This window comes from Onychostoma macrolepis, chromosome 13 (genome assembly GCF_012432095.1).
Source record: "Onychostoma macrolepis isolate SWU-2019 chromosome 13, ASM1243209v1, whole genome shotgun sequence".
Classification (NCBI taxonomy): domain Eukaryota; kingdom Metazoa; phylum Chordata; class Actinopteri; order Cypriniformes; family Cyprinidae; genus Onychostoma; species Onychostoma macrolepis.
Window position 1 is genome coordinate 6944167 of NC_081167.1, and position 14654 is coordinate 6958820.

Genomic DNA, 14654 nt, shown 5'->3' on the forward strand with positions numbered 1-14654 from the left:
CTCGTAGCAAAAATATAGCGGTTGGAGAGGCGTGATTAAGGATACTCTGTCCAAGCTGTCAAACTGATATCATCAGAGAAGGAATGCTATTCCAGTAAATGTTCAGATTTTGATTAAAGCTTACCAAGAAAAACAATTTTGTTCAGAGGATTAACTTGCATGGATTAATTGCTCACCTCAAGACTAGCAATGTGAACTAACAAAGTAAATAGTGTAAATTTTGATTTCACGAGGACTTTAAGACACTCTTTGGATCATCTCAAATCATGCTGGAGAACATGACCACCAGATTTTAGAAAATTTTCTGTGCCTTTTTTTTTTTTTTTTTTGAAAATTCGTTAAACTTGGGTGTATGACACAATGAAAAAACTGTCACCATTTCCGATTTAACTTTAATGCAAAACACTTTGATAAAAGTGATCAAATTAATTTATCATTAATTTTGATAAATGTAATGCAGAAGCATTTTCATGGGGGTCTCACACTATTGGACCATGCTGTGCATACTTTGTATAGTAGATCTGTAAAATGCTTTATGACCCTGGGTCCGGGTTCAAGCTGGTTTCAATACTCTCAATTGCTGTTTATGAACAGTGTTTATTTATAGGACACATTTAAGCTAAGTTATTAAAAAAATAAATAAATAAATAAAAAACCTCACAGTGTACACTACAGTTTTCAGGTGCACAGCAACCCAGACACCAATATTTTAACGATTCATAAAAAATGAATCACTGAGATTTCGCTATAGAGATAAAGATTAGGATCATATTTATTTTTGGTAGCATTACAACATATTGTGAGTGTATATTAGCACAGTTTGTTGTTTGCTTTGAGTGTTTGGACCTAGAAACAGTGGTACATAACACTCCTGCTTCATAACACTGTAACCACAGTCAATCTGTAGTTAAAAAAATATCAGAGTAGTAGTATAGTTGAACTTACTAGGGTTTGAATGTAGTATTCTATAGTTTAGCCTATAGTTTGCTCTGCAATTGGACCCAGAGCGCAGTAATGATTGCTTTCTGTCACTCTCGCTGACTGACGAAAAACTCTGACAGTCCAGGCACGTCGAGATGCACTCGCAAAACTGACTCCTGCTGTGATGAAACATGACAAAGGGGGAATTTACTCATTTGTTATCCTCCTGGAAGGCAGACAAAACAATGAGAGACATTATGGAAATCAGCACGACAGCACACGTCACCCCCGACCTGCCCTGACTGTGGTGCTCAGTATGGGCTTATCTTTGTCTCAACTGTCAACGCAGTCATTGCTATTCTTAGCGTAATCAGTAGAAATAGTCTGAATGGAAATAGACCAGTTGCCCCGACATTAAAGCCTCCTTGGTGATACAACGCAAAGAAATATAACACTGATATGTGTAATAAAGAAGGAAGAGGCATATTTTACAAAGACTATGAAATGTATTGTGACATTAAAGGGATAGTTCACCCAAAAATGTAAATTCTGTCATCTTTTACTCACCTTTGTGTCGTTCCAAGCATGTATCTTTATACCATATGCATATGTATATGCATGCCTCTTTAGAAATAAATCAAAATAATGGGTCCTCCTAAACAGCATTGGGTTCCAGAAATATAGCTGCAATTTCTGTGCTTCCCAAAACCATAATTTATAGAAACCATAACCACCAAGTAGTGCGGTTTTTTAAATTTTAATCTTGAACTGATTAATTAGCATAAGTTATTACTCCACTACCTGTCCTACGCATTAAAAATGGTTCCATATTGTTAAATCTGCGTAGTTCGAACGATGGATGTCACTACTACGTTTTCAGGAAACAGTTGTGACTATATAGCTGAATGGGAAATGTGTCCCAGGTTTAGCATGACACGAGGGTGAGTAAATGACAACTTTTTTATATTTGGGTGAACTTACCATACTGTCCAAATCCAAAACTGCTTGTATTTGGTCCTCCAAACCATCCAAGTGCAGGTTTTATTCTCTGTCCTTGTCTGGTCTCTCTGATATGATTTGTTGTGTTTTTAGCGTGCTCTTGGCTCAAGTGTCATTTGTCTTCAAATATGGTCAACAGAATGCCTTTATTAGAGAATGTCACTCTTTAACAGCAAGCAATCACTCAAACCCCTCTTAAAGAGTGTTGCAAGACCCTCAGCTTTTGTCGTTTAGTAGCAATCAGTGCAAGCGTTGCCCCCTCTGTGCTTAAGTCAACAATATCACCAGATGCAATTTCCAGGAAGAGCTATGGCTGAGTGATATTGAGTCTGCATGACCAGAATCCCTCTCTCTCACACTTTCTTTTTTGAGTATGTTTGTGTGTTTCTGGGGTGGAAAAAAAAAAAAAAGGCTGTTTATACAGAAGCATAATATGGTTGTCAGTCCTGTTTTAAAGCTAAATATGTTTCTGTTCACACACAGTTCAGATATAAACAGGATTCTTCTATAACCAAACTGACTTTTAATTTCTAACTGCTTGATTTCTGATGATGTGCATCAACATGTTCCATTATACTCAAATCCAATTAGAACAAATGTTTAATTGGAGCTAATTACATATGAGTGTGGAGAACAAACTCCTCCATGCCCTTCTTCTCACCCTTTCCATTTTTTTCCGTAACGTGCAATTTTAGTGTGGATTTTTTTTCTTTAATATCAGTCATTTTTCCATTTCCGAGTTTATCTCTACGCCTCTGGGGACTCTGAAAAGGTTGACTCATTTCAATTAAAATAATAAGCCTATATGATAACAAGAAAACGTCCTTCTGCACCAAATCTTAATGAAGGGGGTTGTGTTTTTTTAGGGGAGGGACGGCACAGACTGAATGTTAACATGGGTCTCTTTTGTGTCGCTGTCGGTCACCTGTTTTGTCCTATTTGACTTCTGTCTTTAGTCTTTTCTGTTTGTCTGTTACTTTATGCCTTTATGTTGTCTACTGCGTTTTTGTGTTGTTTCACTGTTTTATCTCAATCGTTTTGCTTTCTGTCTGGTTTTGTTTAGGCTGTTCTGTACCTGATTTATGTAGCCTGTTTTTTGTACTATTTTATATATCCTATAGTGTACTATATATACTTTGTAGCCTGTTGATACACCTAATACAGTATTCACCCATTAGTCTGTTTGGCTCGTTCACTGAAGTCTGTGAAGCTTAATTGAGACTTGCTCAGGGATGATTTTATGCAAAATTGAAATGCAAGTGACCTTGTAATATTTACATATAAGGAATAAGTAACCGGTCTCAAATGCATTAAACGACACACATATCTAACTATGAGTTAGAAACACTTAATGTAAAGTATGTCTCTGTTTAGGACAACTTGGATCATGCTACACCTCATACTATATCCAGATAAAAAATATAGTGTAAATGTTGTATAACCTATACCTATTCTTTACCCCAGTGGTTCTCAAACTGTGGTGCATGTACCATTGGTGGTACACAGAGGTCCCCCAAGTCGTAAATGGCATTAAAAGAAAATTAAATATAAAAAAAAAAAAAAAAAAAAATCCGTAAAATTTACTCCACAAGCTGAGAAGGCCAATACTAATATAGAAGGTGTACAATGTCATTCACACAAACATTAAACACAATCATGGTGACACACATGAAACTGAAATATGCAATAAACATTAATTTAACAACATTAGATGTAACATACAACCCTAATAAACATAACTGATAAGAAAAAACTAAGAAGAAACATAGTTATTTCAAAGAAAAAACTTCAAATTTGAAATGCAACGCAGGGAATTCTGGGAACGTCAATTTACATTTTTTCCCTGTAAATTATACATTCTTTTTCCACTTCCAAAAATGGTATTTTACCGTAAAATTGTCTGAAATGTCTATTACAGTTTTTCACCGTATATAGTAGGGGAACTTACCGTTAACTATTTAACAGGTTTTTACTGTAGCATTTTCACAGTCTTTTACCGTTAAAATCACTGTCATTTTTTACAGTGTATGTGAACAAAAACTTATTTTGGATTAATCATTTGACAGCACTAAAATATATATACTGCTATATGTACAGTATGTATATTTCTTCTTCAATTTTTCATTTCTAATTTGTGATTTATTTACAGGCTTGATACAGCTTTGTTCTTCTAAGGCTCTATTGCATACTCCACATTATTGTGGGATGTCAAGCTGCGCACTGGTGTTTATGTACTGATAAGGACCACTTGCATCAGAGTATACACACCATAATTTTAATCCATATGCAAAAAAAGAGCGGCGAAAATTGATCCGGTCGAAATCAAAGACAAGATATTAATCTATTTGACCTCAAGGCTGGTTTCATGAAGACAAACTTTAAGAGCGGTCTGCTTTTGACTCCAAAACTTTTCTTTACTCTATATACTGTTTATATATAGCTTATTGACTGTCACGGGAATAGACCTGTTGTCGGCCTTTGAAAATGATCAGGATTTGACAAGATCTCTCTCCGATGGTCTCTCCTGTTCTCTTAGTATATGTGCGGTTTAACTCCAGCCATGGATTCCCGGTGGAACTGGAACAGGGTGCGAGTGTATCTGAGCTGAAAGAGACGGTGGGACGTTTACAGGGAGTACAGCCTGATCGACTGCGGGTCATCTTTGCTGGACAAGAGCTCTGCAATGAATCCACACTTCAGGTGAAAAGAGTACTTATGGAAATATTATACTTTAAAAGAATATAAGTTTGAAATAAATGTTTTCATACACTTGCATGATAGTTGTAATTAAATTAAAAGTATTATTGTTAAAATTTATATGAAATGCAATGACTTGAACATATGAGTGCTTTTTTATGCACTTAAGTAGGTCTTAAGTACATCTTTATGTAAATTTCTATTCTTTTTGTCATTTCTATTCTATTTCTATTAACTTTAAATGTAATATTGAATAACACTAGACTGCAGTTCAAATTAAAATCATGTGCTTTAGTATGTTAGTCAACACATCAAAGTATAGGCTACACAACAAAAGCTTATTAAATAATGATTAAAAATGTACTTAAAAAATAAATTGTGTACTTAAGTGTTTTAAAAAATATAGTCACTTACACTTGAGTGACCTTGTATTTCATTGTTATATTATCTAAAATGTACAGATTTTAAGCACTGAAGTAAACTACAAGTGCATATTCAATATGATTAAGCTTGCTTCTTTTTCACAAGGGTTTGGTTTGACTTTCTCACTCTCTTTTAAATTGTGTTTGAATAATTATTTTGCTCTTTGCTAGTAAGAGAACATCTTGTAAAGTATGCGGGTCAAACCCTGTATTAGACAGAGCAGGCAGCTTGTTATTATAAAGCTTTCCATTTCTCAGTTTCTTCTGTTTCTCATGCTTTCGCTTAGTCTGTCTCTCTTTCTCCCTCATTCTTTCTCAGCGTTGTGAATGAGGTCTCTGTGGGGGCTCTGTCAGAGTAAACAGAGCCAAAGGATCTCCTGAACTTTAGTCCGCAGTGCTTCATTAACCCTGACCTTCTTAATTATGCATTAAACCAGACACTCAAGCTGCAGCATTTAGAGGCACTTTTTGTTGTCCACACACATTCATGCTAAAGAGGACTACAATACCTGGAGAAAGCGATCCATTAGCATTAAGTCAAGTCAAGTCACCTTTATTTATATAGCGCTTTTAACAATACAGATTATGTCAAAGCAACTTTCCAATATCAAAATAGGAAAATAGTGTCAATAATGTAAAATGACAAGATTAAACACTCAATTTTCAGTTAAAGGCATTTCATTATTGAATTCAATAATGTCATCGTCCAGCTCAGTTCAGTTTAAATAGTATCTGTGCAATCAAGTCGACGATATCGCTGGAAATTAAGTGTCCCCAACTAAGCAAGCCAGAGGCGACAGCAGCAAGGAACCAAAACTCCATCGGCGACAGAATGGAGAAAAAAACCAGGCTCAGTTGGGGGGCCAGTTCTCCTCTGCATTACCATGCATCTCAATGGCAGTTGCTTGGCTGGCACATATTCCTCCAACCCCAAATGTTTGAATGATAGTGTGTGTATGTATGTGAATATAAGCAGTTCATACTTTGAAATGTGTCTACTAACAAGTTTGGCAGGGAAATATTTACATTTTGAATCTCCCTGCAGTAAATATGGAAGCAGATTTCTGAAAGTCAGTCTTGTGCTCTTCTGTGTATATGTCAAAGTCAAGGTTTGTCTCGTTTTTGCCTCTAGAGTCTGAACAAAGCACAGTGCATTCTTGTGATTCACGGTACCTCATTTTCACTGATGAAACTCCTGCTGTGTGTGAGAGCTGTAGCAGATGCTATGTGGAGCTCAGCTTCCCACCTCATAACTCCACTGAAAATCATCCGCTCATCATTTGTGGTACTTACAGTAATATTTCAATCACGCTAGAGCTCATAAATCAGTGGAGAAACACGGCAAACTACACATTCGGATAGTTTACACATTTTCCTGCCAGTTTCTTACTTGAGGTTTTGATTGACAGAACTGACATTTAGAGCTGTGGTTGTCTCAACAGATATTATCCTGCTTTATGTGATTGCCAGGAAGTTCCTACTTATGAGTTTGAAGTCTAATTACAGTGTGATGACCATTCAAGTCATTTAGAATAAAATGAACATTTTTATGTTTCTTTCTCCCTCTTTCACTTCCTATCCCTGCAACAAAACAAACAGCACTCAATTTATAAATGTGAATTTGATGCCTTATCTGTGCTTGTGCTGCCACTGAGAATGATGGGAAATGTAGTTTTGTTAAACGTACCCAGCCTGCCGCCTCATAAAGTGGCATACGTTTGGAAAAAACTGAAATTGTCAGCATTCACAAAGAAAATGTAATTATGATCAATACCAATTTGCTTGTTTTGTGATTCTTTAATTGACGACGATCCTCCAAATGCCTCCAACTCACAAGGTTTGTGCACAAAAAGAAAATGTCTAACCTGGTAATTACGCCATTGTGGTGCCATTAATGGCTCTCATCTCATAAATACGATCAGTTTGATGCGACTTGAAGGCATTACACTTCTCCACTGTTGTTCTCTGCTTTTATGTTGGTCGAAGTGATGGTGAAAGACATCTTTAGTAAATATGGACAGTAGGTTTTTTTTTTACATCAAAAGAGAGTTTGCATTGGCGGAAGTTGTTAGTAAATCTGGCCCTATAAGGTTGTTGGTGGCCACTTATTTTCACAAGATTGAAATATGCAGAAAACAAGCCCAAAATATTTTGTGAGTCGGTAAATTGTGTGAGAATCCTCGTGTTTTCCCGCTGCTCTATTCTCGAGTGGCTCTTAAGTGTTGACACCAGCAGCAGGTTGTCACCTGGCTCTGTAGAATCAATATGCTGTATATTTACTCAATTTGTTTTAATAAGCTCTCATCTTCTCTCAAAATTAATTTACATGTCTCTCATCCATATTTCCCACTGCTTTATTGTGCAGTGAATTTACTGGAGCACAGATAAAACTCGCCCTAATTAAAAAGAGTTGGCCTTGTGTGTGTGTGTGTGTTGTACTGAGTGTTTCTGGAGAATGTAACCAGGTAATAAGTTATTTGCACAGCTCATAGCTCTTGGTTCTCACGTTATATATGTTTCTCACAGTCACAGTCTGTGATGCTGTAATCAACTCATCTTTAATTTCACCTGCTCTGTGCCAGTCATACGTTTTACACATATAAACAGACTGCTCAGCACAATTAAATATTACCGTTTTATTTTACTCAAGTTATTTGCTCTTTTTAAATTGCTAATAGTGTTCTTAGTGAAAGAACATTTTTAGGTCTAACAGTTTGTTTTGACATCTAGGTTTTAATACTGAGTAAAACAACACCACTCAAATGACTGTTTGTATCTTTCTGATTTCCTCACAGAAAAAAATTAAACATACACATTTCAACCATACACTACTTTCCAAGACCAGGTTTTTACTCTGTGTTAATTTGGGAGCTTGTGGTCACCTCATGAAAACTAATGAAAACTAGACTGCTAATTTAAATGAAATACGTTTTAGTTGAAGTACTAAAATTATTAAAACTAAAACTAAAATTCAAATAAACTGTAACTATAAATGTGACCCTGGACCACAAAACCAGTCTTAAGTCGTTGGGGTATATTTGTAGTAATAGTAATTTACATTGTATGGGTCAAAATTATCGATTTTTCTTTTATGCCAAAAATCATTAGGATATTAAGTAAAGATCATGTTCCATGAAGATATTTTGTAAATTTCTTACCGTAAATGTATCAAAACTTCATTTTTGATCAGTAATATGCATTGCTAAGAACTTAATTTGGACAACTTTAAAGGCGATTTTCTCAATATTTTGATTTTTTTGCACCCTCAGATTCCAGATTTTCAAATAGTTGTATCTCGGCCAAATATTGTCCGATCCTAACAAACCATACATCAATGGAAAGCTTATTTATTCAGCTAAGTGTCAACTTTTCGAAATTAAGAAAAGTTTTTTAAGACTTAAGACTGGTTTTGTCATCCAGGGTCACAAATATAGACTATATATATAACTATAAAAATGCAAGCTTATTCAAAATATTAATAAATAATGTAACAGTATATAAATAACAGTCACAGTACACAGTATGTCAGATTCTTAAAAAAAAAAAAAATGTTAGATAAGAAACCTAAATTGAAATACTTTTTAAAAAAATAAAGTATTAGCTGAAGCAAATAACTAAATAGAAATAACTAAAACTAAAAATAAATAATTTAAATCTAAATAGAAATATTTTAATAAAACTAATAAAAAAGGCAAAAGTGCATAACAACATGACTGATACTTAAAAGAAAAAGAAAATGGTAAATATAAAAAGCTAATTCAAATGATTAATAAATTCTATAAAAATAACACAGTCACAGTAAAGTATGTTAAATTGTGGTAGCCTGCTGCATCTGCTACACTTTAGCACTCTGCTAAACTATGTACATTGTATTCGGCACATATTTTATTGGTTTGTTTGTGTTGTCACCTTATTTGCATAATTCTTTGATGAATTGAACAATGTAAATAGCATGTGCAAATAAACAACACTACCAATGTCTGCAGTTCATTCTTAGTGAATTCCCTCAAGAGAGTTCATGTTGCTGTCAGTGTTTTGTCTGTGCTCTTTCCTTGTCTGTCTAGTTGATTGTCATTCTTTCGTTCTTTTGCTTCCTGTATGTATCCATTGCTCTATTCTGTTGTTTTTGTATGTCTTTTCTGTCTTTTTCTCTCACTCTTTTGTATTCCTCTCTGACCCATTGGCTTGCTCGCTGTTATTACTTCTATTTTCCAAAGTGTTCATCTCCCCCATTTGTCTCTCCGTCTTGTCCCCCTCCTTTCACACTCTCCACACTCTCTGAAGGAGCAATACAGATAAACGCCAGTGCTCTGAAGGTTACAACATGCATTCAGCTTCAAGGACTCTTCCTGTCTGAGAGTCATCTTCGCCCTTGCCTCCTGCCTCACCAAGGAGCCAATCACCATCTTATTTCAGCTTTGCGCCATGTGTTTGCTCGGGCCAAAAATATACTCAACGCAAGTATGCAAACGTGAATGCTTGGTCAATGCATCGCAAGGACAGAGTCCCCTTGTAAATACTTAATGTGGTTCTGTGGCGGTTTCAAAGAGGATGTTGGTTTCCGGCATGTGATGTTGCTGTGCTGATGTCGTCCTAGACTTCTTAAGTAGCTTAACCAGCAGGACGCCCTTGATTTACAAGTTTCACCACTGAAAACCAGCAATAACTAGCCTGGAAATTCAGTCTGCTGTCGATCCTCCCCACTTTTGCAAAATGAAGTGCTGAGGTAGTTGAAACTCCCGGCTCATATTAGTCACGGTGTCCTCTCAGGCCTTGTGTCTTCAAGCCCAGCTCTCCACACCATCTGTCTACATAGGGAAGTGTCTCAGCAGAGCCCGACTCACATTGTCAGTGTTCTCCAAAGATGCTTAGTCATCTCTGATAGAACTAACGGAGTGGATTTTAACTGGCTCCCTAGTGGTGCTTTAATAGGGGATTTTATAAAATGCTAATTTGAAAGTGGGCTTTTATTATATTTTATTAAATTCTGTTATATGGTATTACAATGTACGTTTTTCATGGTCATATCCAGTTTTGACAGACATGCCAGCAAATTCATTGCTTGAAGGAGTAATAATGAGAACATATTAATGTTACTCTAAACTTGTATTCTTTTCTTCTGTGGAACACAACGTTGATCCGGGTGATGTATTAAAAAAGTAGTGTTGTGCGCTATTTTCTTATAAGCTGCAAGTCTTATGAGGCTATCTTATCTGAATTGTATTTACTGAAAAACTTAAATTTCATTTGCACTTTCACATATTCAGACATATTCAGCACCTAGCACAGCTTATTTGAGTCTAGGTTGAGACCTCAGTAGGTTGAAATTGAGTACAAACAGAGACCTGATAAGAGTTGAGTCCAAATCTTGACCAAGTCTAAATGCTTCTGAGTCCACTACAGGGCCCAGACTCAAGACTGTCTCAAATACTACAACTTTACAAACATCCTGCAAAGTTTTAAATCTGAAAGTGCACCGTGTATAAAGTTATAGTCTCTCAAAAGAAAGAGTAGACTCTGAATCATTGAAACGAGTTGTTTTTAAAACGAATCCCAAGCCGTTTCATGTTGACATCAACATGAAACATTAGCATATTGCCCACCCACTTGTTGGTCTTTTCTTGTTGGTCTGAATGAAAATGCAAATTCATTCTTTGCCACTAGATGCTGCTTTTGGAGCAGTAAAAATAGCTGTTTCCCCGGCAATGCTGGACACAAAGCAGCACTGCGCTCACAAACGCTGCTTTATCAGGCATTACAGGCATGATGAAATTGAAATGAGACCAATGGGACCAGTCAACCACAGATTAGCGTTATGCAAAGGATTTTTGGAAAAATTAATCGTTGAGTGAATCGTTTGGGAGTCGGTGAGCAAGTAAGTTAAAAATAAATGCATATTATAAGACAATGAAAGTGTTTTTTGACCTTGCATGCATGCTGTTGTTGGGGACTCTCAAAGCCAAAATATGAATCTTTCATTACCCATAATAGGGAAACTTTAAAATATAGTGCAATAAACAAATGGACACTTTTGGTGCACATATGGTGCAATTCTGTCCTTTTTGGAGCTTGAGAGCTCACTTTCATTGTGATTAAAGTAAGAATGTTGTAATTGAAACCAGTTCATTTGTGTTTGAGTCCAAGCCAAGATTCGAGTAAGTTGAAGAGGGTCAGAGTCCAAATGCTCTAGAGTCCATGATAAGACCATAAAAATGTGGTCTCTGACTTAAAAAAAAAAAAATGTACTCAAATGCTACAACACTGTCATAGGGTGTTGTATGATGCAACAAGTTTGATTGTATGGAAGTGCAAATGGGATCTGAGAGCTACAAGACTAGGTTTTTAAGTAAATAATTGTAAGCAAAATTGTAAATAACTGTATGTATTTCCATCACGCAATGCTATCATAATACTTATAATGTAGTGCACAAAATGTTTGGAACAATTTTATGGTGCAATTTTTTCTCATTTTTGGAACTTGAAAACCCCTCGTAATGACTTTTGTTGTATTTAAAGTTGGAGTATTGTAGTTGAAACCCACCGATTTGCACATGGAGTGTGTACGAGAGAGGCGAACATGCAGGTCTACATAGAAACCAAACAATAAAGATGGCTCTGAAGACAAGGCGCTGTGCAGTGCCAAGTTGTGGTCTTTGCGTTGCCTTCCTTCTGATCCCAACGTTAGGAAAGAGTGAATTAAATTTATTTTTAATGAAGATCCAGACCGCGTCAGTAAGAACTCCGTCCTTTGTTCACTTCATTTGACCTTGGACTCGTTTACAAACAAGGCACAATTCGACGTGGGATTTTCAAATAGATTGAAACTAAAAGACAATGCTGTGTTGGCTATATTGGATCCGACAGTAATGCCACAACACAAGTGTGAGTGACTGTTTTCATTACATGGTCATTGCTTTGTATTTATGTTTTTTTGACCTAAATCACAGCAGCTTCCATCTATGAGGAATGTACCCTGTCAAACATGCACAACTATTAGCCAATCATAGCAGTGGACATTTACTTCTGAATCTACAACAATCCACCATGCCTATTCAAACAGAGCGTTCTGATGAGGGGGGTTAAAAACAGGACAGAAAATAGCCTATTACTTCTAAATTATGATGTTTTTTTTTTAATATAAAAATCTTGATAACATTATAGTGTACCTCAGAGAACAGTACAAAATAATAAACAAAGGCAGTTCAAAACCTTTAATGGTTTGAGTCAGAATCAAAACGGAGACATGTAGAATGTCAAGTCCATGTCTAGACTGAGTCAGAATGCTCCAGTGTCCATGACAAAACTCTGACTCCAGATGGGCTCAAATGCTGACAGTGCAAATGGGATCTGAGAGCTACAAAGACCAGGTTTTTCAGTAAATAATGGTTTAACTTAATGTATTTGCTTCAGACAAAGCTTTTAGAATAGCAAGTCTAGATGCTCCAGAGTTCATGACAAGACCAAGACCATGAAGATACGGTCTCAGACTCAAGATGGACTCAAGTGCTACTGTAGGTTCTTAAGTGGCGCACCATTTTGGATGTGTGGAGTACAAATGGGATTCGAAAGCTACAAGACCAGGTTTTTCAGTAAATAGTTTAAACCTGTGTATTTTCCTCACACAAAGCTATCAGAAGACTGAATATATAGTGCACTAGGTGTAAAGACCACAATTAAGGAGCTTGCACATTCTTTAGAATTTCTCTCTTTGTATTAAATATGCTTACAAGTAAAATATAATTCTTGAAAATAACACTGAAATTGTCACTTCTACAATATGACCGTTTTGTGGCACATCCGTTTTTCAACTTTCAGTTTTAATTCTTAGACAAACTGTCTGTTAATCATGCAGAATTGGTATTCAGCTCACAGTCAAAGCTAATCCAGTGTCACTTTAAGATGAAATATAGATGGATATGTTGTGTCCTGATGCCAGCTATATGTCCATAAATGACCTTGAGAAAGTATCCAGACTCTCTGGGGCTGCTTATGATTCCGGATGAAAGACAAATTGATTGTCTCCGTGCTTTCAGCATTGAAATTCAGCCACTGCATATCTTTAAAGAGCCAAGTCATTGTTAATGCACAGTGTCCCTGTCTTTAAAAGACTGACTTGTTGATCAGGCTCCCCCAAGAGAATGTCTCAATTGAAAAAGGTCACATGTGTATAAAATGAAGGCACTTTCTGCTCATCAGGAATACAAGCCCTGCTCTGTCCCCAAAGTAACTGGATTTGAAACTGTAAAAAAAAAAAAAAATTTATAAATAAATGTCACCGTCAAGGCGGTTGACAACATGAAATGCACTTGCCGGGGAGACTTTGTTCTTAGGTTATGGCCGATTTTCCCATCTCTTAGTTTTGTGGTCAGTTTTTATATTGCATGTGTGTTTTGTTTGGATCAATGCTTTTTCTAAATGTCACAAGTTCACGTCCTGGAAATTGCTTTTTATCTCAGAGTGCATTTGCAGCGTTATTTTTGCCCAAAGCTTTACCCTTTCCTCTGAGAACAGGAGTTATCAGGAAAACTGCTGGCTCCATTAATGTGAATTAGAGGTTATCGCATGTATAGACTGTAGACGTACCGTTCGAATCAGAAGGGTCATCTCGCTGTTGCGCTGTCGTTTAATATTTTTGTCATGAAATGCAAAGTCAAAAACACACTGCCGTGCAACTAAATTGATATTGACCAGCATATTTTATGTCACAGCGGCCTTTAAAGCATCCATCATGTAACTGATGATCAATGCTAATTTCCATTCCTGCATTTCTCGATTAGGATCTCGCATTGTGTTGCTATGGCCGCTATTCGTTCCCCAGCATGCGGCCCATCTTTGTTAAAGCCTGTATTAGAAGTCTCCTATATGGCGATAAGGCTTAGCTGGTGGTTCGCTCACCTGGAGTGAGAGAGTCTTTCTTTAATTTATGCTGTGCCATTGAAAAATCAACCCTCAGTGACTGCTGGGGAAAATGGACAAGATGAGATTCACATCTTTCATTTTGTCTATGTTGTTTTTGCTAACACCAAGAAATAAATACTTGATTGAGGACGATTTCGGACAAAAGAACCATTTTCCCTGTCAAAGAGGTTTTCTCTTAAAGGAATGTTTTTTTCTGATTTGCATCGAGCGTTCTGCTGTTTTCCATCTAGAAATGGGTCTCTACTCAACAAATGGGGGAAAAGCCAAATGGTTAGAGTATTATAGTTTAACAATTGGTGTGTGAATCAACATGATCTTAAGAAAATTGGATACAATTGTATGAATTAAACAGTATTGCAATCTAAAGGGTAAAAAAGCAGAACATGTCTCTGGATGTTTTTAAAAATAAATATTATTATTTGGCAGATGGGGTCTATTATATTACTTGGCAGATGGGGTCACTATGACCTGTCATTGTATAAATACGGTATATTTGCTATTACTATTACTTTAAATACCACTAAAAGATGAAAAAGCATTGCAATTTTAATAATTGGTGTGTGAATTAGCATGATCTAAATAATGAATATAATTTATGAATTTAAAAAAAAGGATTATAAAAAGTAAAATAATAATAATAAAATAATAACCAAAGTATGTTTGTAGATATTTTAATGGGGCATGGAATATATAGCA

General features: G+C 36.1%; 1 protein-coding gene across 4 annotated transcripts in view; it reads left to right on the top strand.

The window, feature by feature from the left end:
- Nucleotides 1-14654, top strand: part of prkn (parkin RBR E3 ubiquitin protein ligase) — a 141481-nt gene that overhangs the window by 33333 nt on the left and 93494 nt on the right. For 3 of the 4 annotated variants that reach the window (XM_058795299.1, XM_058795300.1, XM_058795301.1), the window contains exon 2: nucleotides 4457-4620. The exons of the other annotated variant lie outside the window; for it this stretch is intronic. In XM_058795299.1, the coding sequence (XP_058651282.1) occupies nucleotides 4457-4620 (164 nt within the window). The remainder of the gene's footprint in view (nucleotides 1-4456; nucleotides 4621-14654) is intronic. 4 annotated transcript variants of the gene reach the window in all.